At 47.6% G+C, this 24,429-nt stretch overlaps 1 protein-coding gene across 4 annotated transcripts in view; it reads right to left on the bottom strand.

Moving 5' to 3' along the window:
• Positions 1–24,429, bottom strand: part of NTRK3 (neurotrophic receptor tyrosine kinase 3) — a 231,823-nt gene that overhangs the window by 42,598 nt on the left and 164,796 nt on the right. For 3 of the 4 annotated variants that reach the window (XR_008749358.1, XM_005242418.3, XM_005242419.4), the window contains exons 13-15: positions 14,014–14,144; positions 9,752–9,924; positions 3,873–4,116 (exon numbers count right to left, since the gene is read on the bottom strand). Coding sequence is in view for 2 of the 4 variants with exons in the window: in XM_005242418.3 (XP_005242475.1) it covers positions 3,873–4,116; positions 9,752–9,924; positions 14,014–14,144 (548 nt within the window). In the remaining 2 variants the exon portion in view is untranslated. The remainder of the gene's footprint in view (positions 1–3,872; positions 4,117–9,751; positions 9,925–14,013; positions 14,145–24,429) is intronic. The other variant, XR_008749360.1, reaches the window with a different exon arrangement.

Here is a 24,429-nt window from a genome sequence, read left to right as displayed (position 1 = left end):
CCTGACCTGCAGCGTCCCACCACCTGCTGTCACAGTCCTGAGTCATACCTAAAAAAATCGCCTACTCACACATTTTTTTAAAGAAAACAACAAGGAAAACTAAATCCGCCCAAATCTTTTCTCTCCGATATGGATATATTTCATCCTGCCTTCCCACAGAGACCCACACCAAAGATTGCACAGCACATTACACAACACATCACAGAAATGCTTCTTCAGCATCCCCGCCTTTACTCTTCACACAGAAGCTGGGCTACTTCTCCATCTCCCCAGTCCCTTCACTTTCCTCCACTTTCTAATCAGATGCTGCTCCACCTCTCCCCACCACCTCCACAACCATCGTCTCTCCATCCTGTCTTGTTGAAAGAAGGTTTAAAGGCAACAGCTGACAGGATCCCTCTGTGATGTACAAGGAAAAGGACGCATCTGTCTTCAGGCAGAACATGGAGAGCCTCGTGGAGAGGGGAAACAAGCCTTTCTGCTGCTTTTGTTACACAAATGTTTGGTTTCTGTATCCAAATGTGTAACAGGAAATTAAGCAGTTCACCTTTGTTAAAGCACTTTAGCATCCCACGAATGCAGGAGCCAGATGGTGTTCTTTCTTTGTTTTAAAAGATTAAAAATGGGAAAGAAAGGAAATGGCTAGGAGCTAATCCTCAGCCTGGAACATGCTCACATATCCACGTGCCCAGTTATCCATGCTCACGGGGCCTGGGCAAGAGCAAACACTCTTTTGGACTGAAGTGAGTCTGCTTGCAGAGAGCTCCAGACCTGTCACTTTGTCTCAGCTTTGAGGTGGAATGTTTCACTGTGTTCCCAGAAAATGACAAATTATAGTATTTTCCCTAGGCTGCAGCTTAGATACACCACGCAGTATTTTCTAGAAATCACCTGAAGCAGAACTTTGCTCCAGGTCCTACTGGTGGGAATGGCAGGCTGTCAGCAGGGGAAAGCTGCTGTGCACAAACACTGAGAATCGGACTTGGGAATTTCACCGGGCAGGCTGCAGATATAACCGTGGACAACACCAAAGAGTTCCAAAGTTCAACTCTTCAGCCACATCTCCATCTTACATAGGTGAGACCCAGGAGCAGTTTGGTTCTTGCACTTGGGCTCCTTTTCTCTCTGTCTATATCCATTCAAAAGCCCTCACTTAGGATACCTTGGTGAATTTTATGATAGGCCTGTGCACTTAAAGGGATTGTCTCAGGAGCCTTGAAGAGCCAGTTTTCATGCAAGGAATGGGGATGTTAGGAATTAAGATTGTGAGGAAGACAGAGCACAAATGCACAACTGTTGCGAAGCTATATAGTTTTTCTCACCTACATTTGCAGGAGAAAGCAAATGCTGCTTCTAGATACCAGAGTTACAAGTCTAACACAGTCAATTCACATGAGCCCCATGTGGCTTCATTAGTGTCACAAGCAGGTTTCTGCTCAAAGGCTTGATTGCTCTTGTTCATAGGGAACTTAGAAGTGCAGGTTGCCACACAGAAACCAAATAGATTTCGCAGTCCAGAGACACCAAATTTTACAGCAGTTCTTGCAGAGAATGAATGCAGCAGTTCCGTGCAAAGGCACAGGGACAGAAGAGGACAGGTACGAGACAGGGGTGCATGGGGAAGGACAGAGACTGTCACATAGCCATGAGGCTGAATAACGCGATCAGCTCCGTGTGCTCTCCTGGTAAACATGTCCCACAAGGTCGTGATTAGAGAAGGAGATTGAGAAATGAACCTATTTGGGTTCTTCTCATGTGCTGGGAGGAGTGTGGTTGGGCTGTGGCTGGAGAAGGGATGAAGGGCACTTGGCCCCTGCTTTTTGCTGGGGGGGATATACAGCCTGGGTGGGCTGCCCAGCTCCACCACCGAATTCTGCTTTGGCCTTGGGCAAGTCATATAAACCCTCTGCCCCTCCTGCCACCAATGTAAATTTGGGCAATCAGAACCTTATTATGCTAGGACCCTTTTTTGGACTTTTGGAGAAAAAGCCTCCATGCATGCAGACCACAGTCTAACTGATCAAGGGTTTCAGAAGTACAAAAAGTCAGTGAAAACAGACAAAGGAAAATCAACTAAGAACAACAGGCTGTGCTGGTCTGCAGCTCAGCTCTTGCTCTGGTAAACAGGTGACAACCAGTTACTACTTTGGTCACACATGGCAATTTGTGTTAGCAGAGAAAAATTCACTAAAAAGCCTTACAACACTGCACGAGATACCATGGAGCAATCCTCAGCAAAGTGTTTTGCACACACAGGATGAGGTCTACAACACACCACTACAGAGAGGACAAGAACGCCCACAACAAAAAACTAGACTGTAGAGATCATATCAGTTCTCAGGTTTTGGGGCCCCCCTCCCAGCCTTCACATGTTAGCAGCAGCAAATTCTCCCATTGCACAGAGAGCTCTCAGTGCTGCAGGAGAACAAGCTTGGCTGGGATTGTCTCAAGCGGTCTGACACTGACTGTGGCTGGGGTAGATCTAACACAGCTGAAGGAAAGGAGGCAGGCAAGAGCATGGGTGATGGTGTGGGCCGCTTCTCATCCTCCCCTGGGCTCTTTCTTACTCTTTCCTTCCTGAAGTTTCATCAGTGATGGGGTCATAGCCACCTCTCTTCCCTCATCACTGCCCAGTAACTGCACCGAGATCTTTTCCCAACATGGGCTCTTGTGCTGCAAGGTGAAGATTGGCTCCCTCACTAGTAATTAAACTTAGTGATAAGCCAGTGTCCTGGGCTGGGAGATGTGATATGTCTCAGCAGAAATCTGGTCACATTTTTCCTCCTCCCCAACACAGTAACTCCACTTGACAGCTGCCTATCTTATAAAGAAAACCTTCTGAATCAGATCAAGACCTCAGGTCAACCCTTTCTAGGGTAGCTGATAGAAATCATCCTCAAAGCCAAACATCCATGTTGCAACAAGAAGTAAACCCGCCTTAGTCCAAGCATCAAGCTAGAAACCACTGCTCCTTTGCCTGAAAAGCCCTTCCCTGCTGGTGGATGGCCCAGCAACAAATGCCTGCTCCAGTGTGCTTCAAACGCTCTGCACATCACAGATGCTCCTGTAGATGAGGAAGGGTGAGAAACAGGCTGTCCCCCCCAGGGAGGCTGCCATCCCAGGCACATAGGGCCGTGCAGACAGGTACAAAGGGAGTGTGCAAGACAAGGGGACAGTGCGAGCACAAATCACAGCAGAAAAGGCTGGAAAGGCATTTCTGAGTCATTGAGTCTGTCCCCAGAGACGAGTGCAGGATTAGCCTCTGCACTAAACCCAGGCATTTTTATCTAGTTGCTTCCTGAACTTCTTTAATGACAGACCCTCAGCAACCTACCTCTGACAAATTATTCCTTTGTCTAAATGATGACCCTGCTGGAAAAAAATGTATTGAGGTTGAACCCAAATTGCCTATTATTTCCTCTTCCACATCTTAGGCACTTATCAGTCAGTCTTTCAGTTGCCTTTTCTCTAGGTCCCTGTATTAAGTTTCTTTAATCTAACACCAGAGGTCACGGTCTGTAGTCTTTGTCATCTCTTTGGATTACTTTTAATTTATCAAGGTCTTCAAATAAGAGGGAGAAAAAATAGGAGGAAAGAATGGGATGACTTCAGAGCCATCCCAAAGCGTGTGACTGTGTGCTGGGGTATCACAGCACCTCTGTGTGTAGGCATCTGTATGGATGTCTGAGCTACAAGCATGCCCAGGACTGAAAAGGAATAAGGACTCAGGGATGCCTGATCAACACCTGTGTGCGTGTTTCAGTGAGGGAATAACCAAGTGAGTGAGCCCAAGAGCTCCAAAAACTGATTTACTGTAACATTTCCTAGTCTCCCTTTGCTCTGAGCATCAGACTGTGCTGGAGCTGCCTTACCCTGTAGTAATCAGTGCTGTAGACATCTCTTGACATCCCAAAGTCTCCAATCTTCACCAGCAGGTTGGCTCCGACCAAGCAGTTCCTGGTGGCCAGGTCTCTATGGACAAAGTGCTGGGAGGCAAGGTACACCATTCCAGAGGCGATCTGGCTAGCGATGTGGAGCATCTGAGATAGCCCTAGCTCCCCTTTGGCTTGTCGCGGCTGCCCATCCACGAGGATCATAGCATCTGGGCCATGTGCCCTATAGGGAGGAAGAAGCAAAAAGCATAGAGTTGGGTCTCAAAAGTGAGCAGGAGACAGGAATCCCACACTGTCGCTGTTCCTGCTGGGGTGGGGACTAGCTCCCAGCTGCACTGTGAGGATGTACACACAGCTCCAGTGGAAAGAAAAAAAGAAAAGCTTAAGAGAGCAGGAGGTTGGGGGAACATTCGGGGTGTGAGTGGGTACCATATATCCTTATCCTATCCTTACTCTGCTGCAAACAACTTCTTACAGCTACAGGTAGAGACAGACTGCCAAGACAGAGGGAACATTGGCTTGATGCAACTTGGACATTCTTCTCTGGCAAGACCTATGCAAAACTAATGAGGCTCCAGATATTTACATTTGCTCCAGTTAATTCTTACACCTTGGAAACCTTCCCAAAGGAAGAGATATCACCCCCTTTTCCTCCACAGCCATCATATTCTTGCTACTTAGTATCTTTATTAGTTCCAACCAACCTCCTCTATTTCCTCCAAACACTGTATGACCAACCAGCCACCCCCTGATTGATATCAATACAGCCAGAGATCATAGAAAAGGTTTCAGAGGAACACCAGCAGCTTCATGGCTGGAGAATACCTTTTGTACCATAAGCTATCCCAGATGTAACACAGGTACCGTGAACTGTGAAGGCACGAGCACAGGTGCAAAGGTTAGACCTGGATGTCAGCAGATGCAGAGAACATCCTGAGCAACAAAAGGAAATAGTTTGCTGAACCAAGTGCATTGTAAATGCAGGACTTAAGGTCAGTCTCATTCCTGTCCTGTCCCCTTTTTAGTACCCTTCCTGGCTGTGTACCCAGCCTGTCTTTGCCGTACTCCCTCTGTGATGTCTCTTCCCCTGGTAGAGCTCACCCTGTGGTAGTCTGTGTGAAGGTGGAATAACAAAAGCCCTCATATTTAGGGAAAAGCAAGAGATTTTGCTGTGACCTTCCTCCTTGTGACTAAGACTGCAGCACAGTATTTCCTTTGAGGCTTTCATACTGTTCTCTTTGAAACGATTCTTGGCATTTCACCCCTGTCATCAGCAATAACCCCAGAGAGAGGCAGCAAATTGAAACTGCACATACAGAGATTTCCCTCCTTCTTGACATGGGACCGAACAGTGCACAGCAAGATCCAAACTGTTTCCCTCCTTCATCTCTGTTCCCTGACTGCTCTGTTGGACTTGAGGATGCCCCAAAGGGATTAGCACCCAGGTGTTTGGGGTTCAACTGATAGTTTTTCAAATGCCCCCCTCTTCAGCTACCTCCTGCTGCCCTACCACTGGGAACATGGCTCTGAAGGTCCCTGCTGGTAGAAGGGACAGCTGGAAGAGGAGAGGAACTCCAGAAATGAGCGCTTGGGAGCCAGGAGTGTTTTTTTGTGAGCCATGAGTGGGTGATGCTGCGGTGAATGTGGGATGAGCTGGCTGGGAGCAGCACTGTGGGCAGCAGGGCTGGGGCTGCCGGAGGCATCTTGGACATGGTGGGAGCAGCATCACGCTGGTAGAACTGCTGAGGGCAAGGAGAAGCTGTAGAAGAGTGTATGCAGAAATGACTGCTCGATGTCTTATTTAAACAGCCCACAGATGGGTTTACCCCAGGAAATTACCTGGTGGTGACAACAGACGTTGACAGCAGGTGAAGCTGAGCCAGGACTGAGCAGGGTAGCTAAAAACAGCAAAGCAGGACAAACAATAGCTTCTAAAACTGTGGCGAACAGTTTGTACCAGTCATGCCTTGCAGTTACACCATATTTAGCTGCAGTTGATACCTGTTGTCATCAAAGGTAAACATTCCTAGGTGAGAAATGAAGGATATATTACTATCTCATTACTGCCAGCTTTTCCAAATACAGTAATGGGCTCCAAAGAAATGTGTGTCTGAAAAGAACAGGCGATGTTTAAAAAATAGCCAGCCGACGCCTTTATTTCACTGGCTCTTTGTACATCCTACTATATAGGACACATCTCGGTATGTCCTATATAGTACATACACTTCTTTCCCCCCCCCTTTCTCCATCCTACATGATTATAGTCCAGAAGAACGAAGTATCAACACATTTATGAGATTAACAGGAAGGGTATTATTACATTTAGTTGTGTCAAGAAGCCTACAGAGAATATGAGAAGGACCTGCCCATCTTTTCTTGGGGGAAGGGGTTTATTTGGTTTTATAGAGAGGCTATAAAATTGGGTGGATCTCCTGTTAAAGAACTCTTGGGGTTTTTTTCCATTATGGAGTCATGGAGGCTTTTGTCAATGTGGGGAAGAAAATCACCCCTCTGGCTTCCTCTGCTGACATTCCTCTTTCTGTCCCAAGACAGTCTGACTGTGGGGCTGCTTCACTGGAAGGGCTGACACAGAAACATCAGAACTTTGCAACTTTTCTAACAACATCTATTGCCTGTCTGAGTTAACAGCAAATGACAACAACTTACTATAGACTGCAAAGATGGTCTGTAATGGCAATGTTCAAATATCCCTACTTCAAACCTGCTACTGTCACAGACAGAAAACAAACACTAAAAAGCCAGTGATGGAAGGAAAAGGAGGAAGCAATGAACATAGGTGGTGAGCAGAGGGAGAAGGCAGTTGCTGCAGACTCCCGAGCAGCGGGTCTGTGTGCCAAGGAGCACCCAGCCTTGCCACACACACAACCTACAGGCAGCCTTCAGCCCCTGTGTGCACCAGCCCTAGGGACACCACGCTCCCTGGAGAGCATGCCCCTGTTTCTCCACGGCAGGATCTCTTCACTATCCCGTTTCTATTAGCGCGGACACCATGATTGCAGACTCCCCCGGTGCAGACAGCAGAGTAAGTTGTTGCACCACTAGCAATGATCTTACACGCCAGGGCCCTGGAAGGCTTGTGGAGCCATCCCAATACATGCCACCTCTAATCCAGCTGGTAGGTCTTGATCCTAGTGCTTCCCCTTGCCACACCAGTTCATTTTACAAACCAGTAAAATTCCCTTCTCTGGGAAGCACACAAAGATCTAACAACACTTAGGGGGATTTATTTATTGTGCTTTTCTCAAGGAAACTGGGTCTAAAGCAAACCTCTTCTGTTTTACCACTTCTCCGATTTCTGCAGTTACAATTGGGAAAAGTCCGTCTGAGTGTCTCCTACAGACTCCCAGTGTCCCTGGCCTCCAGAGCCTGCGAGCTCCCCTCTCCTGCTGTGGGCTGGTGAACCATGCCGCAATAAAAGCTGCTTGCTGAAGGATGCCAGGCACTCCTGCACCACCAACCCTCTCTGGCCCCCTGGCAGCCCCTGTCCCCCAGAGTTTCCCACGAGCAGATATCTGACCTGACAAACAAAGCCCAAGGCTTTTTTTTATACGCTCTCTTAGGCGTTTTGAGTACCCGTTTGCTGGCTATATGCACCCTTGTCCCAAAAGCCAGCTTCCTTTGGGACACAAAGGGATTTCACCGCCTATCACACACCAACATGCAGAGAAGGGAGCTCATAGCTGCATGCAAAGGAGAAGCTGGCAGCTAAATGCAGCTGGAAGATGAGAGGCTGCAATCCCAGGGAACACACATCTGGAAAATATCTTTTCCGTCATAACGGCCAAAGATAATACAACAAGGATCTTTCTTCTCCAGTGACACCAGGACAGGCTCTGGGAGGCCAGACTGTTTCTCAGATAAGTCCCAAGGCAGTGTTGGGACATGGGGGTGAGGGGGTCCATGGCTCCAGCATGATATCAGCCTTAGGAGCACACTGTTGCGTGAAACAATTCCACAAGGCATTGGCAGTGGGCACAAGAGATCTCTCTGAGACAGCAAGACAGCGTGGTTTGGACGGTGAACTAGAGCAGTGAAGGAGGCTATGCCTCAGCTGTAATGTCTATCTCCTCCAAGGAGAAGAAAGTTGCTGATTCTGCCAGGAAAAAAGATGGGTCAATTTTCTGCTTTTCTTTGTGAAGCACTTCAGGAACACAGCTTCTCACGCTCCAGTCACGAGGCCAAGGCTCTGTCCTTAATGCTGCATCTCCAGCCTGCACTAAACACCATTTCAGGCCAATGCACGGCTTTCGTGCCTGTAGGCAGAGCTTAATCCACTGCTGCTAGGAGGGCACTGAGTCCCTGCAAGACAGCGTGCCAGGAGAGAGGCTCTTAGAGTAAGCAAGGTTGCTCCACCTTGAATGTGGGTCTGAGGAGCTCTGCAAAGCTAGCATAGCATCAGCCTTCACTTGTCCTACCTTGCCAAGGGTGACAACTACCCAGAGCCTGAGACAGGGTCTGAGCTATAAAATTGTATTCAATCTACCTACAACTATGACAAAATAAGGAGGGAAACCAGTGCAGGGATGTTCCCAGCCCAGCCACTGCCCTGCGAATGCCCCATGGGAGCTGCAGGCAGGCTGGCACTGCTTGGCAGAGGAAAGAAGAAACCTCTGGGGTTCTTCCCCATAGCTCTTGTGGTAGAGCTGATCGCTCAGAAATAAAGACCTCAGGGAAGGACCTGTATTACCTGGTCAGAAACAGACTGTGATGGTGGGAAAAAAATCGAGTGTATCCCAACGCCAGGTCTAGACCTGCTGTGCTCAAGCGTCTTGTTCCTGCTGCAAACTTGTTCACACTTAGCAGTCAAAACAGGAAAATACCAAGGGTCCAATTTTCTAAATACTGGGAAATAAAACTACTAATTATTTCAAGAGGTAAGTACCACTCCACTTGCACGCATGTTTCGGAGCGTAATTTCTGTATCGTGGGAGAACAGCACCACAAACATCCTCCCACGGTTGCTCCCTGCCCCTCAGCGCTGGCGGATTCAGGGCACACAAATGATCTGTGTCGCACTGATGAAATGGCTGAGTGATGATTGGGGAGGGGGGAGACACTCCGGCAATTTGCATCTCTCTAGAGGCAGGGAAGGCAATTACAGCACTTTGTCAGGCCTCGCCTGGCTTCTTGAGTAGCGTGGTGCCACAGGTTAGGCTATTCTGTATCTCAGTCAGAAACTCTGTCTGATGAGGCTTAGGGAGCAAGGACCAGGGATGGACTCCGCAGGCACCACCCGAGACCCTTCCAATGTTTCTCAGGTCTTTTCTGAATATAGGAATGAGAACTAGAGATCAGTAAATGCCCAGAATACCAATTATACCAAGGGTTCCAGCAAATTTCTCAGAAGAGTACTTTGATTCCTGTGCTGTTGAACCAGGCACTGGGTGACATGGGGAGTGGTGACAAGCGGCCTTCCTGCTTCAGCAGGGCATGGCTTTGCTGGGTGTATGGGACTTGGAGCTGCTGACAGCCATGGCTTCATGTCCTTCTACCCACCCAGGGCAAGGAGGGATTGCAGTCACCCTTCCTGCAGCTTCAGACTCGCTGGAGTGGGAGAAGTCTGGTTTTGATAGCTCACAGGGACTGTCCCTGGGACTATCTAAGAGGAAATGCTGGGACAGGGCTAATAAAGCACCAAATCTGGTGAGGACCATCATCTCCTAGCAGCTGTCCTTGGAACAGCTGGCCATCATTACTCAGCTCACCAGCATCCATGCAGTAATGGTGTCGCCGGTGCACCGCAAGTGCACCATATATAACAAGCCACATGCATAACAAGCCACACTGAGGCTGCAGAGCAGCTGTACAGTATCTCCTGTGCCCTCCTTCGCACATACCTCAGGAATTTGTTCAGGTCACCATGCTTCATGTACTCAAAGACCATGATGAGCGGGTCACCATCACCACACACGCCATAAAACTTGACGATGTGCTCATGCTGCAGGTTGGTGAGCAGCTCTGCCTCCCTCTGGAAATCCTTGCGGGCTGCCAAAGTGGGGTCCTTCAGCGCCTGAAAGAAGGGACACATACGGACAGGGTGGGCTCAGGTCAGGGCAAAGCTGGAACAAATAGGCCACAGCATTGCAGAAGAACCGGTGAGGAAAAGAGGGGAGACAAACCACTGCCACCACTTGCACCAGTTGCACTGGGAAGGCTGGTGGTAGGTGCTGGTGGCACCACCTCAGCGTTTCGTTCGTGTTGTTACCAGCCCAGCAGATTCCCCAACTCATTTCCAAGGCAGCAGTAAACATGCCTCAGAGGGTAATAGCTTCCAATTATTCCCAGCTTGGGCAGGATTTGTACTGGTGACCTAGGGGTGAATGGCTTCATATCTTATTATTATTAAATTCCTGAGCCAGCCAGTCCTTGCTATCTGTCTTTTATTTTGAAATAGCTGACTACACTGCCTTTATTCAGAAGATGGATTTGCCTGGCTGTGCAGTTATTGTGTGGATTTTTCAAACTGCCTCTGAAGAAGGACACTGTCAAGCCTTTTCTCATAATTTTTAAAATCATGTTTTTATTCCCTGCTGTTTATAACAGCTCCCCTGGCAGACTGATGCTGAAATCGGTATCCTTACTGAGAATATCTCATCTTCCACATTTGAGCACACCACTTTGCCGTTGCAGGGGAGCTTGCAGGCTCCAGGCTGTGTGGACCGGCCCGACGTCACAGGGTTGCTATGAAGATGTTGCTGTGGGTGCAGCCGGTGACTGGGGAGAGTTCCGCAGGGTTGGACTCTGGCTCGTCCGTGCGTTATTGTGCAGTTGCATCGCAGAGCTAGTTTGAGAGCAGCATGTTGTCATCCCAGGGTACCGAGGGATGGCACTTAGTAAAATAGTTGAAGTCCAGAACATTTGATGAGATGGGATGGCCAGGAGAATCAGCACGGTCTTTGAAAACATTTAAGGAAATGAAGAAGCAATTCTGGTTTTGAGTTGCTGCATGTTGGTTTCATTCTCCCCATCCTCCACATGCCGGGACTGTTTAGTACCAGTTCTGGCTTTAACTGTGCAGCCTAACAGGAGTCGAAAAGGATTCAAGACAACTTGTTCCAGTTACGTCCAGATTCAATCTGATGCGCACCGGTTCCCCCTCAGTGGTGGGGGACGCTAGGTGTCTCTCCCCTTACCTACACACAAATACACCTGCCCCTTCTTCCCCATGCCTTCAATCTCCCCGTGAGGACGGGAGAGGTGGCGTCAGCATGTGCAGGCTCCAATTTATGTGCAAAAAGGGACGTTCAGCATCAGAAAGCTGTGCAGAAGGGAAGGGGCCGAGCAGGCTGGTAGCACACCCGCGGCGGGTCCCCGGCACTGCTGGATGCAACGCCAGGCACAGCGCAGCAGGGCATCCTCCAGAGCAGGTGCTTTTCCCCCTCGGAGCAGATCTGCTCTGAGGCTTTCACCCAAGCCTTAGGACACAGACTCATCTCCTTCTTCTGCCCCCAAACTGCCAGTCACATGGCATAATTTTATTTTAATGCTATGTCCTCTGGGATAGCTTGGCTAGAGGTATTTAGATGGATGTTAGCTACACGGTGCAGATGGCAAAGCATCCATCCTTATCTCAGGCACACTATTACTTTTAGTCATTTAATATCTTCATAATGTAGATGCTACCCTATTTTTCCCCCGGAAAAGAATCCCCTCCCCCATCACTCTTTCTCCCTGTTTTTCCTGCATGTAATATTTCAAGCTGCAGCGAGTTTAGGTTTCCTCTCCTTCACACACAATCATTTCTACAAGGTGTTAGGACTGTAAGTTTGTAAATATCACACACACACACACACACAAAATATTAAAAACCTAACATTATTAAGGTTGCAACAGCCAAGCATTTAGAAATGAGGGAAAGGGGAGCTGGAAGTGGTAGAACAAGGAAAGAAAACCAGGACCGGAGGAAGAAAAGGGATACTTCAGCAAAACCACTGAACTGCCTCTCTAGGAAGGTTTGGGGTGCATTGTATCTGTGCCTCCATCACACAATTCCTGCGTGACATCTGGCAAGACACTCGGCATCTGCAGGTTGCAGCTGTTGTCACGAGGTGTCAGTTGTTCCAACATTACCTGGGAAATGCCCTCTCACACGGCATCAGCGCCAGGTCTGCCCAAGCACCACGTGTTTATTGCTGCAGCAGGGTTCAGTGTGGGTCTGGTACCTGTTGTCCGTAGGGCTGGAAAGGCAGGTCAGTAACTCCATCCTCCACCTAAGTGGATCCTTTCAGTTTCCCTGCTTCTCCATCTGCCCTCTGCAAAACGGGGATGATGCAAACCCAGCACCTTGCTGGGAGGCTGTGAAAAACAGCACGCTCACATCTCGGGAGCTCTCACACACAGGAGTGATCATCACAATGGAGCAGCCCATAGAGAAATGAAAAATCTGCGTTTAGAGGACATGCCCTGAACAGCAGCTCCTCCAGCATTTCTAGTACTTGACTTTGTAACCTCAACACTCTTTGCTGAACATAGTTTTCATGCATTTCTTAGGATGTTTTTAGAAGCAAGCTGAATAAAACAGGAAGCTTGTCCATGCCATCACATCAAAACTCGGGCTGCAACCTTTAGATCTGCTGAAAATCTGAGTCCCATTTAACCGAGTAACACAGCCACTTTCTTTGGCCCTGGGAGGGAGTCCCTGAGAGCAGAGCAGAGGCAGACTTTGGGCTGCGGACTCAGCTGCCTTCACCAGCGTGTCCTGCTGCTGCCCTGAGCTGCAGAGACTGGGGAGGTAGTTCTCAGCCTCCATAGGGAGCATGAGATCTTCAGGAAATACAGCCAAATCTCAACTTAATATGCAAAGCCTTTACTTTTCTCCTCCCACCCCCCCCCCACCCCACCCACCCCCCGCCTCCCCAAGATTTATAATGTGGCCCAAATCAGAGGGATTTTTGCCCTGCCCCTTTCTCGGAGCTGGCAAGAAGCCAGATTTCAAGGCCCTGCTCCAAAGCTGGATCTGTATGATCTTGCAGGATGAAAGGCACTCTGGAGACATAAGCTCATAGCAGCAATTAACAGAAACAAGTTTGGATGCTGTTTCTGCCTACATGCAAATGAAACTCAGAAGAGACTTGAGAGACAGGATCACATAAGGGATGGCTGACACTGATAGGCAAGTACCAGCCATGTAATCAGGCAATTAATCATATGGGTAGCTGTGCTAGCTCGGCTTTAACCAGTCTCAAGGTGAAAGGTGCAATCCTGCAGTTCATGGCCAGAGCATAAGGGGGCAAATGAGCTAAAAAAAGGCTTGAACTGTCAATGATTAAAACAACTCTCAAGTAACTGGCTGTCTCCAGCATCCTGGAGAGAGTGCTGGAACCTTTCTCCTTGTAAAGCACCAGTTCAAATGTAGATCTTCTTCCAAGAATTTAGGAGGCATCGATTAACTCCCAGGGATTAGACTACGTGTGTCTGCCAACTGGTGCCACTTGAGAGGACAGCCCATTTCTGCACTGAGTGGTGTCCTCTACCCAGAGCCACACTGATGTGGCACAGCTCACATGAGGACTCTCAAAGGGATGCAAACAGCACAGCACAAGCCAAGCTGATTTTTTGTTGGCTCACAATCACCAAAACAGGAGGAATTTGTGGCTAAGCAAGCAGGAGCTGAGTGCAGCCGAGCTGAGTTGCTTTGCCCATCTTGCAGCAAATTGATCCCAGCAAATTGGTTAGTTGTGCTTAGCTTTTGAGTGCTCATTTTTGCTGAGGCCCTTGTTTCAGCTTCTGCAATTTCCACAAAGGAATAAAATCCAGAAAGAGAAGGGCCCTGGTCCCTCATGGAGGAAAGTGGACTCCACGCTGTGCTGCTGTAGCTGCACGGGAGCTTACAGCTTCCAGACCAGCTTCTCCTCCCTGTCTGTCTCCTGGTTGTGTCAGCAGGAAAAGAGGCTTTGGCATTGGTGAGAATAGACAACCTTGAAGCGAAACACTGAAACTTTGCGTGACTAAGTGGATTTACCACAATCTCCGGCGTCAGATAAATTTCCACCCCTGGCCCCCAGCCCTCCCCTGCTTCCCTTTCCCACGCAGGCTCATCCAGCCTCGCTCCGCCGGCCAGCCCCTGCCCTACTCTCTGGAATTTGCCCTTGGGATTTACCTTCACTGCCACCAGCATTTTGTCGTTGGTGGGGCTGAGGTTGTAACACTCGGCCAAGAACACCTTCCCAAAGGCACCTTCTCCCAGTTCCCTCTTCAAAACGATGTCTCTCCTCTTAATATGCTGGACATCTGTTGGAGGGAGGGGAGGAAGAGGGAGAGAGTTGAGGGAAGAATGAATCAGGGTTAATTCAGGGAATGGAAAACAACTAATTCAATTTTCTAGCAAGCTGCAAAGGATCTGAAATTGCTTTGCAAAAATATCTACAGGGATCTTTTTACCCACCCACGGAATGCAGCCATCTCTGGGATGGAGCTAGTCTCATGCAAAACATCTGGGAGGAAAGTATTTGAGGTTTATCCCGTTCTCACTACAAGCTCGCGGCAAGCTTGTCCTCAGGGAGAGGAACCTTTGGGGCAAAATCTGCTACAAAGACCTGAATCTCTTTGGAATGATCCTGGAAATAATTCATCTCCTGTGAGGCATAGCAAAGGTCACATACTTCCGATGCCAGGCCAGGCAAGATTAGAAGGTCCTGTTGAGTTTTGCATTTCAGTCGGGATCACTCTAAACTGAAACTCAGGCAGATTTTTGAGGCTGAACTTTCGCAAGTCAAAGCATTCCCAAGGGGGGGAGGACCACTGACCCCCATGCACCTTAGGGCACAGGCAGGATCCAGTTGGAATCACCGAGTGCTGCCTCTCGCAAAGCCCTGACCCTGCAGCCATCTCCTACACCACTGTTCCCTCAGAAACAAGGTCATCCCAGGATAAAGTCACTGGCACAACAGACAAACTGAACTCATTAGTTTCAATGATCCTTTCCACTGACATTTAGGATAGCGAGGACTGACAGAGAATAGCAACTGAGGTTTCAGGAAGAAACAAAAGAGCAATAGCTATTAATTTAATAAAGGTACAGAGGCCTATGAAGATTGGCCTGCTCAGCTAAGAGGGTCATTCATAAGGGCTAGATCTGCCCAGGTACTGGGCATCTACAGTAGATGAGCGACTAGCAGGATATCCACAAATGCTGCACCAAGATTAAATGCCACTGGTCACTGGGAGAGCTTAGGGGTCTCCATATTCTCTTTTGGGCACACTAGAGCACAGCTACTTGCTGCCAGATCTCCAAGAACATTTCTGGTGTCACAGCACCCATACAGCTCCTCTGGCAATACAAAGGGGCTTTTTTTAATGCCCAAAATTAACTGTGGAAGCAGCCAGAGATGCACAGCCACCATAGCATTTTTGGGAGGCACAGTGCCCAAAACTTCATCTAAACTGCCCTTCACTAGAGTTTACTGTCTCCCTTGAGAACTGTGGTAGCACAGACCACCCCCAGCTTCAACCTGATGGTCATGGCAGGGCAGTGAGAGCTACACACTCTTCTCCAGTGCTTGGTGAGCAAAAGCTGATGCATCAGAAGTCTCTTCAAGAGGCATTAGATGGGACAGTGCCCTCTTTCCACTCCTATTCTGGGGCAATTATAACTTGGCCTTGCATCTGTTTGCTCACAAACTGGACAGCCTTTGAGTCTTGCCCATCTCTTCCATGTGCCTCAGGAGCTGTACAGGTATGCACCCCTTAGCTCAGACTCATTTCCCTTGGGGCACTGCAGATGGAGTGCTGGACAGAGTGATGGAGTACGGGTGGACGGACTAACACCAGGTTCCCAGCTGGCTGCAGGAAAGCATCACTGACAGCAATCGCAGCCTGCCACCAGCTCCTGCCACCCAGGTGCCTGAGTAGGCACCTGTATGGACCCAAGGGAGCGTATGCTCCACAGCAACATAGGTACCACTTAATGCATCAAAAAGCCAATGGATTGGAAGGCTATCATACAATTAAGCTTTTTAATCAGCAGCTCACAGGCAGGTTTCAGAAGCTGCCATCTCTGGCCCTTTTGCTTGTTTGGGAAGATGGATGCTGCGAGATTGCATAAGCAATGGGCCTTGTAATGAGTGATGCCTCTACAGAGAATTCCTGTTGACCTTTTCATTAATTGTTCAATAGACTGAAAACTGTTAGTTACCGATATTAATATTAGTAACATTAAGGCACAGGATGGTAGGCACGTCCAAAATTACTTTGGTTTAAAATCTGCAGTGACAGCCAGGGAGAACAAATCACATGCAGACTTTGTCTTCTCTACCTGGTTTAGTTGAGTGTTTAAGGAGTACCTTGAGAAATCTGAAACATTACGTGTTGAAATGTTAAGTGATGCACTTCGGTGAGGAAAGTCCTAATCTAAGAAAAGCTCAAATGGCACCAATTTACTTAATAGAGTAGAGGAAAAGGGTTTTTTCCTCTTTCTCTTGGCAAGCACTTCTGTAGCACTCATCACTACAGTACCTAGGATTTACTGTATTGACAAACCATGTATTTGCATTCTTGGTCTCCTGAACAGCAGCAGTCGAGAAAGCTGTGGGGAAATGATCTAGTATTAAATGGAGCCCAAGGACACTTTAAAAAAACTCAGAATCCCAACAGAAATGTAAGCTGATTGCTCCATTTGGTGTGAGACAAAGTTAAAAAAGAAATGAGCTCAGAATAACCAGCAATACTGTCTGACATTATTTACGCTTCTGGTGAGTTAAGAGGTAACACTCTTACGAGAACTGAAGCAAACCTCTCTTTCTGAACTCCCCAGGCTCTTGCCCAAAATTTTCAGCTCACAATTTTTCCTCCCAACATCTTAATAACTGGTCAGACGTTTCTGAGAGCTGGCATCCAGACTGTGTAATTATGTCTACATTATTAAAGTAATATCCCATCTGTCTTCAAGACCAGATTTTGCAGCAAGTTGTTAGGGTCACCTGAGAAGCTTCAGGGAAAATTTATATGAAGAACTAAAGGAGACACTGTAGCAGACAGAGTTGAACCGAGGGAGGAGCAATCCTTTTGAGGTAGTGGACTCACATAGCACTGCTGGATTTAAAGTAAACGTGGATGTTTATAAAAAGAAAAGGTTCATGAAGTTAAGCAGTTTGACAGCAACTGGACAATCTTACTGTAGAGTCAGAAAAGTACTTTTGCTGATCACAATTTCTCTCAACCTCGAATGGCCATAAATTTTGCTTCACAGTATTTTAGGCACAAATGGAATAATAAGTGAGTTATAATAAATTGCTTTTTCACATGCTATAGGCCTAAAATACTGAAGTTTACGTCAAGTTCTTCCATTCACAGTGAGATCAGCACTATGATTAATTCTACATTCCTATTAAATATGGGTTTTAAACATAAAGCAATGACAAACCGCCACGGCACTGTGCGGATGGCTGTGTTATTGTGCTAACCTTGCATCTCTTCCCTCATCTGTCCTGGCTGTAACTCATAAGGAAGGCCGAGTAGCCATGAAAGATGCTGCGCTGCAAGGGCACTTGGGAGGTTCATCTGCATAAATCTGTTTACCTCCTCCTGGAGAAAGCTGAGCCCTGTCTGATAAACAGCTGGTGTTTATTTGTTTTAGGCAGGCGGTGGTGTGCTAATCTGTCTCGGCTGTGTTGCAGTCAGCCCTGCCGACAAGGTGTATGCAAAATGTCTTCCCATAAGGACCACACTTTTTTTTTTTTTTTCCCCCCCTCCTCCCTGTACCATTAACTTATAAAAACAAGCCAACAAGATAATTCAAAAGAAGAACCCATGCAGGAGCCACAGCAAGACCTGACAAGAAAATAACCAGACTTGACTGCATGATGGGAACTCGTTCAAGGCCACGCTGTATCTACGGGAAGGATGTGAACACACAACACTGAAGTAATTCCAGTTTTCAATTAAGCATCTTGCACCCTCATTTGGGGATTACTATATTGCTGCATGATGCAGAAGTAGAGTTGGGCAGATCCCCCACCTTCCTTCCTGTCCATCAAGGTTTAACACATGGAGAACATGTTTCAAGCTCTTGCATTCACTGCTGTTCTGAACAACACATGAACCACATCAGAAAACACCTGACCTGCAGCTGGCTGGAAATGGCCCGGGACTTCAGTTCAACGATGGCAGCACGTGGATAAGCTAGAGCATTAACCAGAGGGTAGGCTGGGACACTGCACTCACCTTTACAAATCGTCTCCAGAGCAGAAAGCTTTCCTTTTCTCTAGAAGAGCCAAGGCAGAGGGATTGTAGCTCTGGATCCGCAATGGGATCTTAACTAACCTCCTCTGAACATTTTGCATGATGGCTGACTGTATCTGTGCTTAAAGTGCACGTAGAAAAGTGGCTGTCTACAAACGGCAACTTCTTCCTCCCCATGTTCACTCCCATGTGTCCCTTAGTCTTGTCTGCTCCTCTCCTTGACACAAACATATTCTGGTTTGCTAACCTTGCGAACTCAGCACAGCTATCGGATACAGGGGAAGCAGAATAGGGAACAAGATTAATTCTGCTTTTCTCGTACATCAATCTACCATGTCCTGATGGGTCACTTCTGCACTGGCCCACGGGACAGAGCCTGGAAAAGCCACAACTGTTTTTTCTTAAATCACTGATTCAATGACTCTTCACCCATCTTTTACACTCATCTTGCAGAATCTCTCTTGCTTGTGACAAGGTCAAGGCAAAAAAAGAACCTCGCTCAACTGCCAAATCCCAAGTAGAGCATATAGGGGTGCTAACAGACTGTGTGCAATGAAAACATCCTTTTTCTAATAACCACCACATTTCCATCACATGAGCAGAAATCAGGAAGCTGCATGGGTACATTTCATGAATCTAATTTTCCAATTATTATCTCATTTCCAAATCAGTCCTTGGGGGTCAGATGAAGAAGAGGTGGGTTCAGTGACACTGCAAATTCTGCATTGCAGATTCCCATCACAGCCAGCATCCTAAAAAACATGGTTTGATAATACTTTTGAAATCTGGATGCACATGATTGAGTTTGGACACAGATGACTACAGTGGGAGGTAAATGGACAAATCAAACTCCAAACAGAGTAAACCGTCAGCAGCGCCAGTACTTAAGTTATAGCAAAATGCAAAACTACTTCTTAAGCGAAACCATTTACACCAGGTCTGAAATTAATTCTTCACATCTCCTTCTTTCCAACTCCCGAGCAGCGGTCTGTCTGATTGCTGTATTTCTAGTGGGTTTCCTGCCCTAAGACTCTTAATTCACAAACAACATGTAGCTCACTGGGGAAACAGCACAATTTTAGAAATTTCTCCATTTACTTTTGCCATCCTCTTTATCGGCAGCTTTCTCTTCTAGCCTAGAAAAGACCAATATCAATTTTCTGTCAGTTTTCTTCTTTTCTTCCACACACGTGGCCCTGTTTTCCCTAGCGGGAGGTTCCTTCCTGCACCTCTCCATCACCAGCTCCTCCCTCCCTTAGCTTTGTCACATCATCGCATTTCTTCTCTCTTTTTCTTTTCTATTTCTTACCTTTCTTGTTGCTCAATCCCTGTTTTAAAAATGACTTATTTTAGATGTGTTTCTAGGGTATCCTGATTTGAGTCTGATCCTGGGCTCTTTGTGATAATGGCCTTGATTTTCATAAGCTTCTAAAGCCTCATTTGCATCAACAGCACTATATAAATGATAACAACAATGACATTTTTCAGTAGTGGCTGAGTCATTTGCTGTAACAACTAATCTATGCCAAAGAATTGTCTCTTCTCTATATACATAAGCTGTCCACAAAAAGGTAGCAAAGTTCTCAGTTAGTCAATATGATTCATTCACTTCTTTCTTGACTCACTGCTAAAATAATTCTTAAGAAGAAACCCTGCATAGCTTCCCTGCTCCATGACAATTAAAATCAAATAAACAAAGCTTACAATTTACACTGGAAATCTTGTCATTTAGACATGTAACTACCAAACACGGTGCTGTTCATGTCAGGCAGTCAATTGCAACTTGGATGTCAACCAAACGTATCGATGAGTTACCCAATGTACCTGATCAGAGAAAAGTGTGCAGATCAGGTAGGACCAGATCAAAAAGCTTTGCTACTGGAGGGCTGATAAGTCATTCTCTCACAGACTTGTCTCATATTGAGAGAAGATAATGCATAGGCTAGCTGCACAGAGTCTAAGTCTCCCTCCTGGCCTGGTGCAAATCCATCAAAGTCAATGAAGGATATTGATTTCAATCATGGACTGCTGAGAAGCACACATAAACAAAGGGAGAATCAGTCCCACATCATTTTTAAAAATGAAGACACAAACACGCTGTTTCTTATCTCCATGTGGACTCCGAGTCGGTAGCCCTCCACTTTGTATGGCTTCTCTCCCACCTCTGACATGAGCCACCTCCGGGAAAAGGCATGGATACACACTTTGGCAGCTCGGCACTGTGCCCAGCTGCTGGTTCTTTGCCAAGTTCCTCAGTTAAGGCACCCTTCAAGGACTCAGATTCAAAAAAGTCATGATTATAAGCACCAAGAAGTTCTGACAGTCCTTTCAAAAAAGGCCCCAAATCATGGAGGTTTGTGTAAAGCATATCTGAATCTCTGGGAATGTGGTGGAGCAGGCACAGTCCTTGGATGAGCCACCCGGGCTCCAACACGTGAGTGCACCAAGGTCCTTCCCACCCTTTCTCTGCAGGCCCTGTGGACAAGACTACCTTGCTCAGACCTTTCTCTTCACTTTGGGGCCGTATTTCAGTCTCACTAATTCTGTATGACAGCTCTCATAGCCATTTGTTTGTGTCCGCACAGCAAAAATATAGAGAGACTTTCTCACATCTTCCATCCATCTCTCCTTTGGCCTTGACGGAAACAACCTGAAATGCAAACGATACTCTCTCCCTTTTACTGTGTTACCTCTCTCTTTGCATCCCTTCTGAGGCTTTTCAATCTGCAACAAACCAATATATGTCATTGGCTTCACAGCCTCTGTTCAGACTTCTTCCCACCTCTTGTACCTTACCAAGATGCTGGCAACTCGCTTCCAGGCAGCCCCTGGTGCCTGACTGTATATTACATTATCAAACAGTCATGATCATACTCCTTCATAAAGACCTTAAAAGACAACTATTTTGTGTTTTTGCAGTTCTTTGCGTTTTCCTACCATCCCTTTCATTCCTTGGGAGCAGGCATGAGTGCAGCTCCCAGATGTGAAGGAGGCATTATTGCCCAGTTGACCCAGCAGACCTGGAGCTAACGCACTACATGCTGCTAAATGGACCTTGGTAAAAAATAGCAGGACTTGGCTTATTTGGCTGGACAATCTGGGCTAAAAAAAAATTATCCAAGAATACCAGTCTGCACCAGGAGCTGACATTCAGTGTAATCAAGCTCAAGAAAACAGGAAAACAGAAAAGCAACCTCTGCAAGCCAGATCTCCAATGCTTTGAAAATACCTTACAACCACCACTTCCAGGCATACATCTAGCAATCAGGACATCATCAGCTCCTCTGGTTTTTGTTGTTGCAATAGCAGGGGGGGAGAAAGCTCTGACCCAAAGGCTGCCTTTCAGTTGTCAGCTAGCTCCAGCCAGCCTCTGTTCGAGCGAGAGCCACGTTTCTGCCAAACAACCCTCAAACTCCACAGAGTGCTTTGATTAGCAGCATGGAGCGACGGGATTAGCACCCGCTGAGCTGCCGTAAACTTGAGCTGCTGCATCTCCACTGCAGCACCAGCTCTGATATCAGCCACACAGCAATCACCAACAACGACACGTACAGTGCTCTCGGAGCTAAAGGGAAGTGTAAAGGGAGTGCGTGTGTGTGCGTGCGTAAAGGAGCTGACAGAAAGGCAAAGCGCAATCACCCCTTAAACCAACAGCTTGTCAGACGCGAGCCCAGAGCTTGCCGCACTCCCCCACCGCACCACACTGAAAGCCATTTGGAAGCAGATGACACACCTGCAAAGTGTAAACCCAAACCAAAGCAAACTCTCATTTTCTTCATGAAAGAATTCTGAAAAACAATAATGTTAGAACATGCTTGGCAACACCCCACAAACACTTTCTAAGCAAAAAACTTCTGTCCCAGCTTAAACTGCCCAATAGTCCTATAAAGACAAAACATGATTTCAAGCTTTTCTGATCCATTTCAGTCCCATAAATCTGAGTGCTAACCGCTTAGCAATTATTTTATGAAAAGAGCAATATAAAGTGTCCCATGGCTACTGGGTGCTGAGGAGTCTCAGCTGGGATGCACAAAACCACGCAGTTCTGCAGAATGAACAGCAACCTGGGGAGATCCCAAAGCAAAGGAGCTACAGCAAGAGGAAGGCTCCTGAGCATCACCTCCAGCAAATGTTCAACAATGATTACAGCCACAAAGAAAGAAAGGCTCCAGAACATGTGGGCCTCGCACAGCAGCAGGCTCTTGCCTTTAAGACAGCATCCACCTCCTCTTTCTGCAGATTTGTGACTTACTGAAATTACTCAAGCAAGACCTCACTGTATCAACAGCACCCTTCGCTCATCCAACAAGGGAAATCCCTTCACCTATGTTGTTGTCAATGGTTAAAATGTCCTTTAGTATGGAGAACTAGAAGACTGCCCCCCAAAAATGTGATGTTTGCAAGGCTCCCTGCAGCTGCTGGGGTCAGGGTTAGGGAGCAGGCAGGCAGCTGCCATTGGGTTCCCAGCTGTGCCCCAACCCAGCGTCTGCCTCTGCCCAACCTCCTTGTGCCCAAGGCACATGTCACGATCCCCTCAGGTTAGGACAGACACCCTGGTCCCCCTTGCTGCTGTCACCTCTACAAAGCCCACGTGCAGGTTTGACCCCATGCCTGCCCATGCCTCTGTATGCACCAACTCCTCCTCAGCTGCCTCCCAGAGGAACGCAAAACACTGCTGATGGGACCAAAACCTTATTAACATTCCAGACAAAAGACGTGAAAACCAACAAATGATTCCCATTATCTCCTGCACCGTCTCAAATAATTCCTGGTTGACACTAGGCTGCAAAGCCAAACCACCTCTCTATCTTCAGCAGTCTGTCTCCTTAGATATCCAGCACCAACCTCACATCCCGAGAGGAGAGTCGGGCTCTGCCTTTCATATACAAAGTTTAACTACACAGCTGGGCTGTGAGGAGGAAGACTAAGCCCACCAGGAGACAGGTAGAGGGGGGACCAGAGTGGGCTGCAGATGTCTTTGCATTGCATGAAATGCCCAAGAGCCCCACGGCAATGTATCATAAAAAGGACCTTACGCAAAGCATCGTCCTCACCAACTCACGAGTACACTCCAGCAGCTCTTGGAAACAGGGTCCAGGATTCTTGGCAGGGTGGGAGGAAAAGGGAAAGGGAGAGGGAAAGGGAGTCTTTCTGGTGGACGGGGGTTTTTTTCCACCAGCCAGGCCCCTAGGTCCCCTGCTGCCAAAGCACTCAGAATAAAACATTAATTCAATACCACACATTTAATTACACATTATTTGAAAGTGAATTTATTTAACAGAGGAAAATAGTCTTCAGAGAGCATCTGCCTCCCTCAGACTCATGCGTCTGCAGGGAGGGGGCTTGGAGAGGAGATAGGAGGAATAATGGTTTGTTTTACATCAGCAGCTACTGCCGTTCAGTTCATCCCTTCAAAAGGGGAGATTTTAAAGAGATAGAGTTGTGTTTTGCAGGAACTTACCGGCTGATTTGATTTTCCAGCTAGTTTTCACTTGATTGGAAAGCGCTGCTGCAGACAGATATCACTTGTCTTTCTTTTTTATTATTTTTCCGAGGGAAGGAAGGGATTACTGGTGGAGGGATGGAGGAGGATTGGCTGCCCCTCAAGGGACCACGCAATAGTCAGATTTCAGGCTTAAGGCTTTAACAACACAGTAATCAGACACTTAGCAGCATCCTATAGCTGAGATGGATAACCACAAGAAAGCTGGAAGCGACCAAGTCTCAGCAGCAGCCTCACAGCTTTGAGACTGTCTCCCAGCAGGAACGCAGAGGCTTACCTTCTGCCCCCGAGGTCCCGGAGCCTCTCGGCTATCGCCTCCCCCAGCCTGCGAGTTCACTGCCATGGCCCTGCCTGCTCCAGCGGGCCCAGAAGCCCGGCAGTGCCTGCTTTCAGGCAGCATCGAGCCTCCTATTTCCCCAGTCAAAGCTCCACTGCAGAGAGATGGGGACCAACTCCAGCACCTGGCACAGGCAGCAGCCCCTCCTCGGCTGCGTGTGAATCATGCTGAGCCGCCGCAAGGCCAGAAAAGAGCTGCCGGGTCCTTTGTAGGAAGCAGTTTCCTCTCAGTAAACTCAGCCTGAGCTTTCGCCTTTGCTGTCCTCCGGGTTTTGGCACCCCTGCAATGTCCCAGCAGGAAGATGTCACTCAGGACTGAGTTAATTGGCTCACGCCAGGACATGAGCCTTTCTCCCAACCCTCATCCCTGTGCTGGGTCTTCCTCCCACCACTTAAGTTGGAAGCAGCACCAAAAAACACTTTCATCTTTGCAACAGCCTTGATTAGGCTGCATCCCCCACCTGGAGTGACAGGCAGACATGGAAGTGCTGCTAGCAC

This window comes from Falco peregrinus, chromosome 1 (assembly GCF_023634155.1).
Source record: "Falco peregrinus isolate bFalPer1 chromosome 1, bFalPer1.pri, whole genome shotgun sequence".
NCBI lineage: Eukaryota > Metazoa > Chordata > Aves > Falconiformes > Falconidae > Falco > Falco peregrinus.
The sequence above is the reverse complement of the archived record's forward strand: the minus strand, read 5'-3'. Positions and strand labels throughout refer to the sequence as shown.